Source organism: Thamnophis sirtalis, unplaced genomic scaffold (genome assembly GCF_051295495.1).
Source record: "Thamnophis sirtalis isolate CommonGarterSnake01/CBP01778 unplaced genomic scaffold, rThaSir2_p1.2 scaffold_1, whole genome shotgun sequence".
NCBI classification, from domain to species: Eukaryota; Metazoa; Chordata; class Lepidosauria; order Squamata; family Natricidae; genus Thamnophis; species Thamnophis sirtalis.
In genome coordinates, this window is record NW_028261381.1 from 151,450,366 (window position 1) to 151,464,780 (window position 14,415).

General features: G+C 36.8%; 1 protein-coding gene across 4 annotated transcripts in view; it reads right to left on the reverse strand.

The window, feature by feature from the left end:
• The window catches only part of KIAA0586 (KIAA0586 ortholog), a 74,431-nt gene extending 60,093 nt beyond the window's left edge, over positions 1 to 14,338 (reverse strand). For 3 of the 4 annotated variants that reach the window (XM_087727826.1, XM_087727821.1, XM_087727840.1), the window contains exons 1-11: positions 14,170 to 14,338; positions 12,406 to 12,647; positions 11,816 to 11,901; positions 10,810 to 10,876; positions 9,910 to 9,979; positions 9,224 to 9,386; positions 8,393 to 8,629; positions 5,364 to 5,520; positions 3,722 to 3,901; positions 974 to 1,085; positions 315 to 450 (exon numbers count right to left, since the gene is read on the reverse strand). In XM_087727826.1, coding sequence (XP_087583952.1) covers positions 315 to 450; positions 974 to 1,085; positions 3,722 to 3,901; positions 5,364 to 5,520; positions 8,393 to 8,629; positions 9,224 to 9,386; positions 9,910 to 9,979; positions 10,810 to 10,876; positions 11,816 to 11,901; positions 12,406 to 12,647; positions 14,170 to 14,204 — 1,485 coding nt within the window. In that variant the 5' untranslated portion in view covers positions 14,205 to 14,338. The remainder of the gene's footprint in view (positions 1 to 314; positions 451 to 973; positions 1,086 to 3,721; positions 3,902 to 5,363; positions 5,521 to 8,392; positions 8,630 to 9,223; positions 9,387 to 9,909; positions 9,980 to 10,809; positions 10,877 to 11,815; positions 11,902 to 12,405; positions 12,648 to 14,169) is intronic. The other variant, XM_087727831.1, reaches the window with a different exon arrangement.
• Positions 14,339 to 14,415: the final 77 nt, after the last annotated feature.

Here is a 14,415-nt window from a genome sequence, read left to right on the forward strand (position 1 = left end):
AAGTCTCTTGAAAAAGCACCTTTGGGACACTTCCAATAATTTCAGCATGGCTAATGGGGGCGAAAGCTTACCAAAGCTGAAGTTTACCAACATCTGTAAAAGTTCTATTTCTTTTTGTAAATAAATACAGATCAAAATTGTTCAAGGTCTTCACTATAACCATTTCTTACAAAATAGCATTTGTGTGTAAGTTTGTGTGCTTACGAGGAAGATGTTTATGAAGCAGTATTTTAAATCACAATAAATATCTGTGCATGCCAAGATTCTTTACCTATTAATTATTCCAATAATACACAACACACAAGCATTTTTACCTGCAGGATATCATGCATTTCCTTTTTTAATTGCCCAAGATCATGAAGCACATCATCTGCTTTTTTCACAGTTTTCCCAATGGAATCAAGATCTTCATTTGCGCTTTTAAATACAGAGAATGCTGTCTGAGGTATGCTGGATAAAAATATTTTTTTCAAATTGTCATTAATCCTTACTGAGATTCCAAATATTTTTATCTTCTGAGATTTTCTAAATCAGTCACATTTAACCAACTAACCTCCGGATACTTTGCTCTTTCAAAAGTTATAAGGCTACATACTATAATACCATCCCATACAGATGACAGTATATGAAGTTTACCTTGTTTGGTATACATAAACTCAAATAGCTACACGTATTTCTCCTCCAGTTAAAAAAGTTGTGAAATTTCCCTAATATGTAAACGTAACACTTAAATCATCGTAATACTGCTTATCCATCAAGTAAAATACAATTTATGTTTAATGTTGAAGAGTTTTCCCACAATCAGATTTTTTTCAATCACATTTAAAAGCTAATGACTTGAAGTAAAGAGATGTGTTTCTCCATCTCAGCAACTTAAGCCTTAAAACCGCCTGGGGAATTCCAGGGGCTGAAGTCCACATATCTTAAAGCTAGCTACTGAAGTTGAGGAACACTGAACTAGAGAAATACTTACTGCTCACTCCCTAAATGCCATGACACTGCCCGGTTAGTTACTTCTGAGGATGTGCTTGGATTTAATGTAGTTTCATGTGCTTTCAGGATTTGCTCTAGAAGTTTCCCTCCACCTAGTGGAGGAAAAAAACACAACCATATATTGCAATATATTTAAATAAGATTCAGAGGTTGGGGGGGGAGGGTGACACAGATTATGCATTTTCAGTAAGGAGTACTTATTATTTTCTGAGAGAATTAGCATTTTCTGTTTTAGAATCTTCTCTTGACAGGCGCTTTCAGTTTTAGAATTGATATCTTGGCATGCATTTTAATCAACATAAGCATATTTCACTGTATTTCCTCTGGAAAAAAGCATGCTATAATTTAATATGATGCTGAAAAAAACCTTCTAGCCAATACATAGTAATTTGAAAAAATATTACGTGTCAAATTGCAAATTAAGAGTTTATGTAATAATCACCATGTATAAATATAGAACAGAGCATAAAATGCACTGGATATGAATTAATTGGAATTCATGGAATTTAAACAGAGTGCACATTATTCATTTTCTAAACAATTACAAAGAAGAAAGCTCAGGAAAGACATCTCTATGTAGTTTCCATTGTGTAAGTAAACCTAGTAAAAAGAGCTTCAATAGCACAGTCTTGTCACTTGGAAACACTGTTTTAATACCACACATAAGAGGTTCCTAACACTGACATATTAAAAGTTAAGGTAATTTAAAGATCAAAGACACAACTGAAAATACTTGAAAATGCTTGTTCAATAGGTCAAGCTAAAAGTTTTAACTTTAGTAATTATAGGGTTTTCATCATAACTAACTATTGTGGCAGGTCCGCTACAATATTTCTTTTAATACAAGGAGGAGTGGTGAATTGAAATAGTAAAGAGAAGGAAGGAACAGTTAAGAATACAATTAGGAGATGTGCAGTATTTACACAATGAACAGAAGAATAATCTGAGAACTTTACATAGGATATGAGGGTGTCTAGATTTGAGGATTATGTAAGAAGTAAAAGCAGGGTGTTCTGAGAAACATAAATAATGATTGACAAAAAGAAGGAACAGTCGAAGAAATCCTAGATGCAATGAAGATGAAACAAGCAATACATAGCAGTGTTAATTGAATATTTTGGTATACAAAGAAAATAGACTGAACTGGAAAAGGGAATTTTGGCTAATTAAAAGTGTTGTAGAAGAAAAAAAGGGGGTTGCTGGACTTGTGAGCGCTAGTGCTTATATCCAGGGGACCCTGCAAATGTGACATAAAGAGAATGGAAAGATAATAATGAAAGATAAACAGAGGGAGAACTGGCATGCTGATAGATATGCCAGGAATAGCTCATAAAGGTTGTAAGTATCTTGTCGACGCCTTTTTCTGGATTGGATACAAATTCAGTAAAGATACATTCCCAGTCATCATTTTTAAAACTGAGAAGCTGATATGCTGCTAGCTTCTAACATCATTTTCATTTAAAACAATGAATCTGAGGCCCAGATATGTTCTATGATGACAAGTGAGAGATGACTACAGCATGGGAATGTGCCACCTGCCCAGGTAAAACTAGTTATAGAAAAAGGAGAAGAAAGTTGTTTTATTTGAGCAGGCAATTAGAATGCAGAAAACTGACCTGCAGAGTCAGCAGCTAATTTAATTTAGCATTCTTTCTTTTTTTAATTCTTATTTATATTGTAATATCCACCATGAGTCCAACTAAGTGGGATGGTATCAGAATAATGTAAATGGACATCGAATCCCTCTACTTCCTCATCGTTTTAAAAATAGGAAAGTTCCTTACATGACATTTTTTTGATAATGAGCACAAAATTACTCTCAAAATTGCAAATATGGCTCAGAAGATTATCTACCACTGATCTAGATGAAGAGATTGGGACGTCAAGTTTGTAGAGGAGCAATATCTTTTTGCATGTACAAAATTCTGTCCTTTATAAAAATTTTAGTTTCTTTAGATAGCAAAAAGACTTCATTTAAACTTTTCCCAAACCTAGAAAGTGTAAAGTGTTTTTCCTCTCAAAGGCTAGAAAAATCCAAAGGATGTTATATTATTGTTTATTTATTTATTTATTTATTTATTTATTATTATTTTATTAGGATTTATAGGCCACCCTTTTCCCTGAGGGGACTCAGGGCGGCTTACAATCATTAGGGAGGGGGTGCAATTCAAAACAAACAATATGTGAACAAAATAAATAAAGTAATAAAAACACAACTTGCATTCAACATTCAACACTCGGGTGGGGCAAATTAGAGACTTATCCCCAGGCCTGTTGGGATAGCCAGGTCTTAAGGGTTGCGCGGAAGGCCTGGACGGTGGTGAGGGTGCGTATCTCGACGGGGAGATCGTTCCACAGGGTCGGAGCTGCAACAGAAAAGGCTCTCCTCCATGTAGTCGCCAGTCGACATTGACTGGCGGATGGGATTCGGAGGAGGCCCAGTCTGTGCGATCTTATCGGTCGGAGGGAGGTAATCGGCAGAAGGCGGTCTCTCAAGTACTCAGATCCACTACCATGAAGGGCTTTAAAGATGGTCAACAGCACCCTGAAACGCACCCGGAGATCAACAGGTAGCCAGTGCAGCTCGCGGAGGATGGGTGTTATGTGGGCGAACCGCGGTGCGCCCACTATCACTCGCGCATCGTGTTCTACAATTAGCATACTAAATGAGCAATTAACCAAATAAAAGGAAACATTACAACAGGTTTTGAATCTTCCTTTTCCTTACCTAGAGTTATACCACAAGACGCATTTTCTTTCTCTCCAAAAGACAGCTCTTTCTTTGCCATTTTTTGTGAAATTTGAGCATCTTTAGATACAGGCATAGGAGCATATCTCCGTGGGGCCGGAGTTTTCAAAGGGGACTTCTGTATATGAACAGCCTGTTTTTCCAATTGCCGTGAATAAACTGGATTATAAGAATATGAATATACACATTATAAGTAACCAAAATAGAATACCTTATTTTCAAGCTGTAAGAATTATACTTTAGTCACAATTCTCTCAACTAATCAAAACATGTGTCAGATCTTTTGGAAGAGAAATCATGTTTTGATTTTAAATTAGGAATCTGGAGATAAGAAAGGGGCAAAGCTTTACAGCACAATGCTGATAGAAGGACCATTCAGCCTGAACAAGGTGATTCAAGTTTCCAATATCTGCAAACTTTCAGTAATCAGTAGAAAAGGGAAGGGAGATTATCTAGTTTCTGTCTTTCCTTGTTTTCCAGCCTTTGTCAATTTCATTTTAATTTGGAAGTTTAAGGTATGACAGGTAGAATTCATGCTGATTATTTGTTGATTCAGATATTTAACTCTGAAAGGAAACTAGAAAAGAAAGTAGGGAGAAGATATAGAACCCAGACGATGCACTGTTAAATGGAAGGGGGGTGGGGAAGAAGGGGAAAACAGAAAAGAAAATATTAAATATGTAAGTATATATCTAAGAGCGAGACATAAGGGGAGGGGATATAGTTAGGATAGATTAGTGAAGGTAAGGGAATAAGAAATGATATCAAATTATATTTGGGTTTGCGGAAATACCATCCCAAGGAAACATAAACTGAAACCTGAAAGAGACACCTACAATAATAGAAAAGAGAGAGAGGAGAGAATGAAAGGAAGATGGGGGAAAGAAGAAAGAGGTAAGGAGAGGAAGATGGAGGAGAGAGGACGAAAGGAGAGAGAGTAGGAAGGGGAAGAGGAAGAGTAGGAGAAAGGGAAGGGAAGAAGGAAAGGAGAGGAGGAAGGAAGAAAGTAGAGAAGGGAGGGAAGGAGGGAGGGAGAAAAGAAAGGGAAAATAAGGTGGTTACAACAGGAGGAAGGGATGGTAAACAAAGCAACCCAAACTGTATATTATAACCTATTAAATGAAATAATATATAAAAATTATAAATGTAAAGAAGAATAACAATTATGTGAATGTATACTTAAAATGGTATGTAAAAGAATAAAAAATAAAAAAATTTCTAAAAAAAAAGATATAATAAAAAGATATTTAAATCTGTTTCCTCTCTTCATAGAGGCTTATTTCCAGACATCACAACAATATAGGAGATCTCAAAATCAGAACCAAAAATAATGTTTGGTATCCATGAGTGAACTATCAAATAGGTAAATCCATTGCTCTGTCAAAAAAAACTGTATGCAAAAATAAAGACGGCCCACTAATAGTGTTTTGGCTATTCCAAAACTGAAAGGTGGTGAGTGGACTATTGAAACAAGAGCTAGGCTTTCTTTTGTTTGTATTATGAAGCAATTCTAACTTACTTGTTTTTATGTAATTTTTTTAAAAATAAACTGATATACAACTTTGTTCTTTGTCCTAACTTTACATTAAGTTTAAATATAAATAAATCAAATATATCTCACCTTGTGCTGCCCTAGGCAGAAATAAGTCCTCCTGAGACGTAGTTTGGTTACCAAGCAGCTTTCCTGCCTTCACAGCATGTTTTGATAATTCTTTGAAAGGTGCTGCCTTAACAGTTTGGAAACCACCTGAATTCAGTGCAGAGCTAATTAACTGAGACTGTGAAGAAGAAATTTAAGGGTTCAAAAGAGAAATGTCAGTCCCAATTATGGTTGCTAAGCAAAGACAACCAGTACAGACTTCTGTAACAATGGCTCAATTTTGACTGCCTTATCTTAATTGATGACAAACTGGTATGTCATCTGAGCCTGGACTATTGGGTAGCATATGATTAAACAGGAAAGCAGTGTAGGGTATAGAAGGGACCATAAAGCAGAACCTAATACCTAATGTAGTGTAATACTACACTAATACCTCAAGTGTTCCAACTTTATTTTCATCCCTAAAGAAAATCCTACCTACCTCCACACATTCTCTCTCCAATTGCAAGGAAGGATCCGTTTCTCTTTTTTTGTTGTATATAAGTAAACAGAAATTGGCTGTACAAAGCTGAATGCTCTCCTTTCTAACCCTACATTTTTTTTTCATAGAAGAATTGGGTGATCATTGCCTTTACAAAACAATGTTCATTTTAGTCCTTCTTTAAAATTGGAATAATCAATATTTCTTAGTTGTTGATCAGTGGTGATCACAAGAACATAGAAAACAACACCCCGAAAACAAAAAAAATGCATTGTTGAAATGTCTTGTGATGCTTTAGATAATAGTTTTAATGACGATGAACTATGCCTATACAATACACAACTGTGTCAATTGAAAGATAATTAATTCATGAATAAATGAAAAGCGTAAGTTTTTTTAACAGGGCAACCTGGTCTACCCAAATATGGGACCGAGCATGCTGCTTCCATGTTTGCTTTTATTCCTTTGTCAGTAAATATAAATTCAACACAAATTGAAAGGCATAGGTGTTTAGCCGCAGATCGTGGCACGACAAAACCGCGCTCGTCAAAATAGCGGTGATTAAACCGCGTCGTTAAAGCTGCAACGTCATCACCGCGCGTCATCACCGCCGCGACAACAGCGCGGCAACAGAAGGACGTTCTACATGCTTTGTTCTTTGCCTCTGTACCTCCAAAGGTAGCCCTCCTCCTCCAGCTGCTCCTGCTGCTCCAAGAGGGGCGCCCTGCGTGGGGCTCAGCAATCCGGGGGGCGCAATGCCCGTCTTGGGAGTGCCCACCAAGACCCCCGCCAGGGCGGCCGGGCTGACAGCGGCAGCGGGCACGGGGCAAAGCAGGCTGCCCAGCAGCAGTAGCCCGCGGGAAGGGTCCAGCTCAGCTGCGGGGGGCAGCAGGAAGCCCGCGGGGGCCCCGAACCGGGCTGCCGACGCCGCCCGCCCTTCCTCTTCCTCCGGGGGAGGCGACAGCGGCGGACGCGGCAGCAGCGGCGGCTGAGGCTCTCCCGGGGCCGGCAAAATGGGCTTGCCCAGCGGCAGCCACCCCCCGTCCAAGGAGATGTTGTTGAGGAAGAGGGCGGCCTGCCTCCGCCGCACGTTGTCGCCCCGCTTGCGATCCTCTAGGTTTAGGGTTAGGTTTAGGGTTAGGTTTAGGATTAGGGTTAGGTTTAGGGTTAGGTTTAGGGTGCTTCGGTAGGCGCGGATTTGCCCTCCGCGGTTATGTCATCGCGGTAGGGTCGTTTTTTTCTTAGCGCTTCGGATGGTGCGGATTTGCCTCCGCACTTATGTTGGCACGGATAAGGGCTTTGCGGTTTTGTGGTGGAACCGCCGCAGATAAAAGAAAATGAGGGGAAAGCTTTTGAAAATACTCAAGTATATATTGATAATCTATTTCAAAAGTGATAATTAAATCAGGAAATGGCTAGTCAGCACAAGCTATCTGATAATTCCTCATATGGAAATATGATTAAATGTACAGAAATAACAAACCATAGATATGGTGTATATTTGAAAATATACACTAACATGCTGCATCTCAGGCCTACTGCAGAAGTCACTGTTTTCATAAACATTTCTTGCTTGCTTCAGTCTACATCATCCAATTTCACTCATAAGTCTCAATGGGATTTTGGCTTTTCCCCTTTACCAAGCCAGCATCCAAACAGATTGCTGGGATTGCCTTTCATCACAATAGAGGGAGGTATCAATAGGGTCCTGTGTCTTCTACTCTTGATTATTTTCACTAATGATTTAGATGAAAGGTTAGATGGGATGGTGCTTATCAAATCTGCAGGCCATACAAAATTTGGTAGGAGGGCTAGTACTATAACACACAAAATACATTCAAAATGAACTTGATAGGAATGGGGTGAATAACAGAATGGAATTTACAAACAGATGCAAAATTCTTCACTCAGGAAATGAAATGCAAAGGTATAAGATGGGGCAATGCTGGCTTGATAGGAATAACTGCAAAAAAAGTTCTTGGCACAGCAGTTGATTGTTAACCAAGTAACACATAAGCCAGCAGTGGGATGTGGTTGTAAAGAAGGCAAATACCATTTTAGGTTGCATCAACAGAAATATAATTTCGAAATACCAGGAAATAATTATTCTATTCTGTTTCCCTTTGGTCAGATCCTACCTGTAGCACTGTGTCCAGTTCTACATGCGTTCAAGTGGAGGCAAGACTGCAGCCTCTCTAAGATGCCTTCATTTGGATTACTGCACTAGGCAAGGGACTGGATTTGAGGCCTAAATGGCATTTTCATTTCTGTGATTCTATGTTGTTATATGATATAAATGTGCTACTTAATTCAAATTCTTCTTTGAACTTGGAAACAAACTGCTCTTTTCTGAACAAAAAATGTAACATTTCACGGTTAAGACGAGAATCCTATTGTTTAAATAGTTATAGGATATAAAGGTATCAATATGGTTTCAATGAAGAAGGGATGATAAATCACAATGAACCATTTCCCCATCCATGATTCTTCTGGACAACATTTATTCCCAGTGATAAAGAGAAAATAATTATAAAATAAAATAGCAGAGTTCTGTATTTTATTGTTCTACCTGGATATTCATTTGTTGTTGCTGCAAATTTTCCAGATGTTGAATTCGTTGTTCCATGAAGACATTCATCTGTTTTTCAAGTTTGCCAACCATCTGATTGCTAGAAGACTCCTCAAGCTGTTGAGCCTTCAGACTGCCTTGCTGTTCAGCCACACGCTGCAATTGTTTATCTGTCTCTTGCAACTTAGTTAGCATTTCAGAAACAGAATTCACTTTTGCTTCCAAGTCACTCTGGACCTGAGTGAAGAAACACAGAGCTTATGAGCCTTTACATCTTAAAATCAGACTAATTATCTCAGCTTTGTAGGATACAGAACGATTAAAAGGTGCATATATACATTGGCTGGCTAGGTAAAGAATCAGCCACCTGGCTTTTAGTTTTTTAAACAATGTAGTTGTATAAAAATAATATTTATTAAAAATAATAAAATATATTTATTAAATGACTACTAAAGAAACAAATGCATGACAAATCTTTCAGCAGAATAAAGAATATATAACAAAGAAACTTGTGATTATAATCTTAAAAATGCTATTTATGAATTAGTAAGATTTTAAGGGGTATATTACTATCTGAAAGGATTAAAGTAGATAGTTGGATAAGCGACTTTACATCCATTAACATTAAACCATTCCCCGTTAGACTTTCCTCATCTGATTCTTCCTAGAACATAGCAACGAAGTGCTTAATATTCCCAGATTCATTACAGTTTGAAAAAGAAAAACATGACAACTCAGCATGCACATTTAAACACATGCTGAATCTGCTTGATGCATCCCACTTATTCTGTTTTATTTATCTACTCCAGACTGATGAAATGTATCACTCACTTTCAAAAGTGGGGCTGTGGAAGCAATAGCTGCCGCTGTTGCAGCTGCAATGGTTGTTGCTGAATCCATTTCACTCTGCATTGATTTGGAGCTGTCCTTATCTGGACACACGTTATTTAGAAGGTTTACCTTCACCTCTCTAAAAACAGGAACATTCTGGATTCTGTATGTACAATACGGAAATGTAAGGATATGTAGTATGTTTGAGACATTTTTTTCTTTTTTAAAACATATTTTCAGGAAACAAATTTCAATAATAAAAGTAGACCGCCTGGGGTTCTCTCCCCCATTTCCTCTGCTTAAAATTTCAGGCATACTGAAGTCCTTCCTATCACCAACTAGCTAATCCTTTCAACTGGGATGCAAAGCTCAATGATATAATATATATCAAGCTTCCTCGCTTTATAATCACCATTTAATAAGACTAAAAACATTTGCCAGATAGCTCAACATTTGTACAAATTCAAAAAGTATCAAAATTAACTTTATTTTTATATACTATTTTTAGATTCTAATATTTTATTGTACACTGCGCAGAGTCACTTTCTGAGGGAGATGGGTGATTTAAGAAATGTGAAAAATAAATATATTAAAAATTCAAAGATATCCTTTACCCTCTAACCTCATTTTCAATGTATCTGATTGATTAAAAATGATAACACATCATTTCATGCAATTGTCCTTACCGCTGCTTGAATGCAGCTCTTACAGCTTCCTTCTGTCCAGTGTCGTACTGGGAGATGAAGATGTCTGATGCTGTAGAGCAAAGAGAATGAACTATTTTAATCAGGAGCTAAAATATCCTTTCTTACCAAAAAGAAAAGAAGGAAAGGCTACTTCCCCGCTTGCAAAGAGAAATTCAATCACAGTATATCATATATAGCTATCTCATATGGAAACATTCTATTCTTTGAATCTGGGATTTGTATTAAGGCACAACTTCCATCCTGCTTTCAAGATTGCATTGCAAAAAAATGTTTTGTTTGATTATTTTGTTATTGCACAAATATTGTACAAAGTAAGATATTAAAAATAGAGATTCAAGATACAGAATAAAATATTGCATGTTGTAAATAGCAGCATTTGATAATGCACCCTCCCTCTTTTAATATTACTTATTTATATTTTATTTTAAAATTTTATATTTATATTTTACAACATTTCCCAAGGGTTTTTTTTTTAATATATTTGTCTCTTCTCTTCAAAAGTCATAGTCTAAATTTCTTAGCTTGCCTTGCTGCATGTTTTGTGTAAGGATGCTATTCCAAAATGAATTTGGTTGCATTTCTGTTCGTAAATATATATAACCACTGCTGTATATTCTTCCAATCTGGTCCTCAATCTTACACCATTGGCAAAGTTTCTTTATTCCAGTATTGTGTCAAATTGATTCTTTTCACAGTCAGCAAATATTTCAATAAGTTGTTTAATTCTTTAAAAAAAAGATTTATTCTCTTTTTTGATTTAGGTTCAATTTAATTCTCTACCAGAAATAAGGCAAACAAATCTCCTCCCCCCCCCCCAAAAAAAACAGGGTCAAAGGTGTAAATATATGCAGGATCATGAAATTGCAAGCAAAATATTACCTTTCTGCTTAAGTGCATCTCCTTTCCATTCTGAAGTAATCTGCACTGCAGGTTTATGTGAATATATCTCAGAAAAGGAAAACAAAATGTAAAATAAGCTTCAGAATTACATCACTACAAAGTCAATTTCTTTTAAAAGTATATATATATACATTTACATTTACATACACATACACACACACACACACACACACACGTACATACACAAACACACAGTATTTATATAAGACATAGTTTTTGTATTTCTAAAGCAGAAAGCAATCAGGCACCTTAAAAGTGTTATGTGTGTTTATGTTGTGTGTGTGTGTGTGTGTGTGTGTAAGAAACAAAGCAAAATAGATTTTTGACTAATCATATATTTATTTATCAAATTTATAGATTGCCCATTTCACTCACAGAGCAGGTCTGGGCAGTGTACAATTAAAATATGTCTAGTCTTTCTTAAAAAAGAAATAAATTACTTTGGTTATTGAGAACAACAGCTGCAGAATAACATTGTGAAACTGATGAAACAGATCTCAAATTGGTGAGCCATTCCTTTAATAAAGCTCAAGTGAACATGCAACCAGAAATATAAATACTTCTTGGGATTTGGATCCTTTAGACATATACATACAAAGAAGTTTAGTGAGTTGAGTGATGCTATTAAGGCTTATAACTTATCTCCAGAGCTGAAACAAATTATAGATTTTATATATGCAAGTAAATAGCAAAAATGCTTTAGTTTATTGCATGTATCTAAACTCCAAAGGCAACAAGGAAAAGAGGAAGACAACAAGGAAAGCAAAAAATAAACAATTCACTTCTTATGGTAATATGATTGTAAATTGAGACTTATGAAGGAAGTTGGAGACAGCTATAAAGCCCAGTGATTTTGCATGACAGTTGAAATGAAGAAAGCAAATTGCCTCAGCTGAGTTAATACAGGAAATGTTATGATTTCTGAGAGGCAAAGAGGGAAAATATCAATGAATATATGAAAAGTTCAGAACACTACTAAGCCTACCTCTGAGGAAAAGCATGAAGACTGTCCATCTTTTTCAGGTAATGCTAACTGTCCTGGGTCTGTACCAGTATGCTTGCTCACAAGACCTAGAAAATTGTATGGTTAGTACATTATCTGTATGAGAATTAATTTACGCATGGAACATTTTCTAGTATCATTCTAGCATAACTTTTATTTCTGCTATTCAAAAAGCTAACAACAAATCAAAATAACTGTAGAATAGCACTTAAACAAAGGAAAAGGAAGGAATTAGATATAGAGCATATTGTCAATACAGACTATTAATATACTGATGACAATACCAATATACAACCACAAGTTACAGAATGTCCCACATATGCTAGCAATTTAACAGAAAACGTTCATGCAACATGTTGGAGTGAATGTTTTATAAGTCTAATAAACAAGTAGGCATTCCATTAATGTGTCATTAAATATTATCATACAAGCTTGACTTTACTTGAGTGTTAAATTCCTACTAGTTATAACCTCAGTTAAAATGCTGCAGATATCTGTAGTATAATTTGATATTTGAAGTTTTCATACAAATAAGATGCAGACTACTAAGTTTCAGAAAGTTAAGAATATACCCGCTGCAGTGTATCCAGAAGATACTGTTCTTGATTTATGATGTACAGTTTTGTTTGCCAGCAGTACTGATGGTATATAAGCTGCATCATCATTAACTGATGCTGAACATTCTGGACGACTGAGTGGAGTCACTTCTCGAAGTTTCTTCACTGAAATCGTGATTTTTTTCCTAGCAGAAACATCAGATTTGCTGCTAGCAGGTGCTGCCCGAACACCAAGGGATTTATTTTTCATGCGAACGCTGGTGGAATAAATGAGAAAATTACTGGCAGTGAGGCTGGACAAAAAATCTTTGCCTTAACTAGTAATGTTTTCCACTTCCTTCAATAGCTCACATCATATCCATTGGGCCTTGTTTCTGTTAAACAATTACAACACTAAATACCGGTAGATGACATAGTGTTTTAAATATAACAAGGGAGGAAAAAGGAAAGAAGTGGGACAGGTTCAACGGAAATGAACTCTCCTGCTCTATCAAAAGATAATCACCGCCATGTACTGTAACAGAAAGACATATGCAGTGTACCACTATTACAGAGTGCAAGAACAGTCCTGCTTAAATATACTCTGATCAAGGAAATCTGGAATCACCCTGGAGAGCATCCTACAGCCTTCCTTGCCTGCAAAGAAAACCCAATTTTATTAAGCCCTTCTCCACTACATTTCTTCATCCTAAAATAAAAAATAAAGTTAACATGGTTTCAATATTTATACGCAGATGAAATAATAAAACTGTTTCTATTTCTAAATATCTTCATTTTTTCCAAAGAGATTTACAAAATGCAAGCATTTCCCACGTATGCCCTACCAACATTCCTTACAAACTCATAAACTGCAGGAAGCAGTTCATTTCCTTATTAAAGATGCTATCTAAAGATGCTATTTATGAATTCTAGACACTGAAACAATATAACAAAAACACCATAAAAATAGCTACCATCCATCTAAATTATTCTTTAGTAGCAGATATAAGTGTCATATCAAAGCTTGAGGTAAATACATAGATGCTTGTTCCTGAGAAAAGCATTGATTCATTCACCTCAAGCTTTGCTAAGACACTTATATCGGCTACTAAAGAATAATTTCTGTAGCTGCAAGCTACAGTTCCGTAAATTACATTATGGCTACAGAGGACTTTAAACCATGAATACTGTCTCATTTTCTTTAAATTCTATGCCCAGCAGCTGCGGGCCAGTTTTGGTACAAATAAGCTGAGAAAGAAAAATCTTCCCAATCTTCCGATTTTTAGGATGAACACCCTTTGAATGGTGTGGGAGTAGGAATTGATTTCCAGAGGAAAAAAATTGCAGACTACAGGAACCAGGAGCACTGCTCAGATGACTCCCGAAGACACAGATAAACCTCCAAGCGCTCCCGCTAAAAAGATGCAAATGACCAGCTGTCTGCAAGGAATATAAATCCTTCCATTCCCCACTATCCTGCCAGAGCAGAAGAAGCTTCTTGGATTAGAAGCGAAATGTCTTCAAAGAAAAAAAAACAAGAAAGTCGAGTTGTCTCCTGAAAAAAACACCTTTGGGACTTATGACCTGGACGACTGAGAATCAACAGTCTTCCCACTGTTCCATTACAACGTAGTAAACCGTGTACCATTACTTCCAGCTCTCCAAATTACATGAAGCCGTATGATTAAGACAAAGCTGGATATAAGACGGTGTGTTTTGCTTTTGTTCAGAAGATAAGGAAACCATAACTAACCCATAAACTACGGGGGAGGGAGGGAAAAAAGATATTCCGAGCTTTACCTCGCCATAGCTTTCAATCTCCCCTCACCTTTCATCCCCACTGGGGACCCGACTTCCCTACACTTTTCTTCCCGTCTATCAGTCTTTGTATGCTCGTCCGGCAATCAGCCATTAGAAACGCTGGTTGCCATAGTCACAACCACCACTTAACAGCCACAGCTCCCGCCGCTTCCAAACTGACAAATGAAGTCCAACCTCTTCCTCTTAAGGGGGAGGAGGAAGCTGCCAGAGTAAAGAATGCGCATG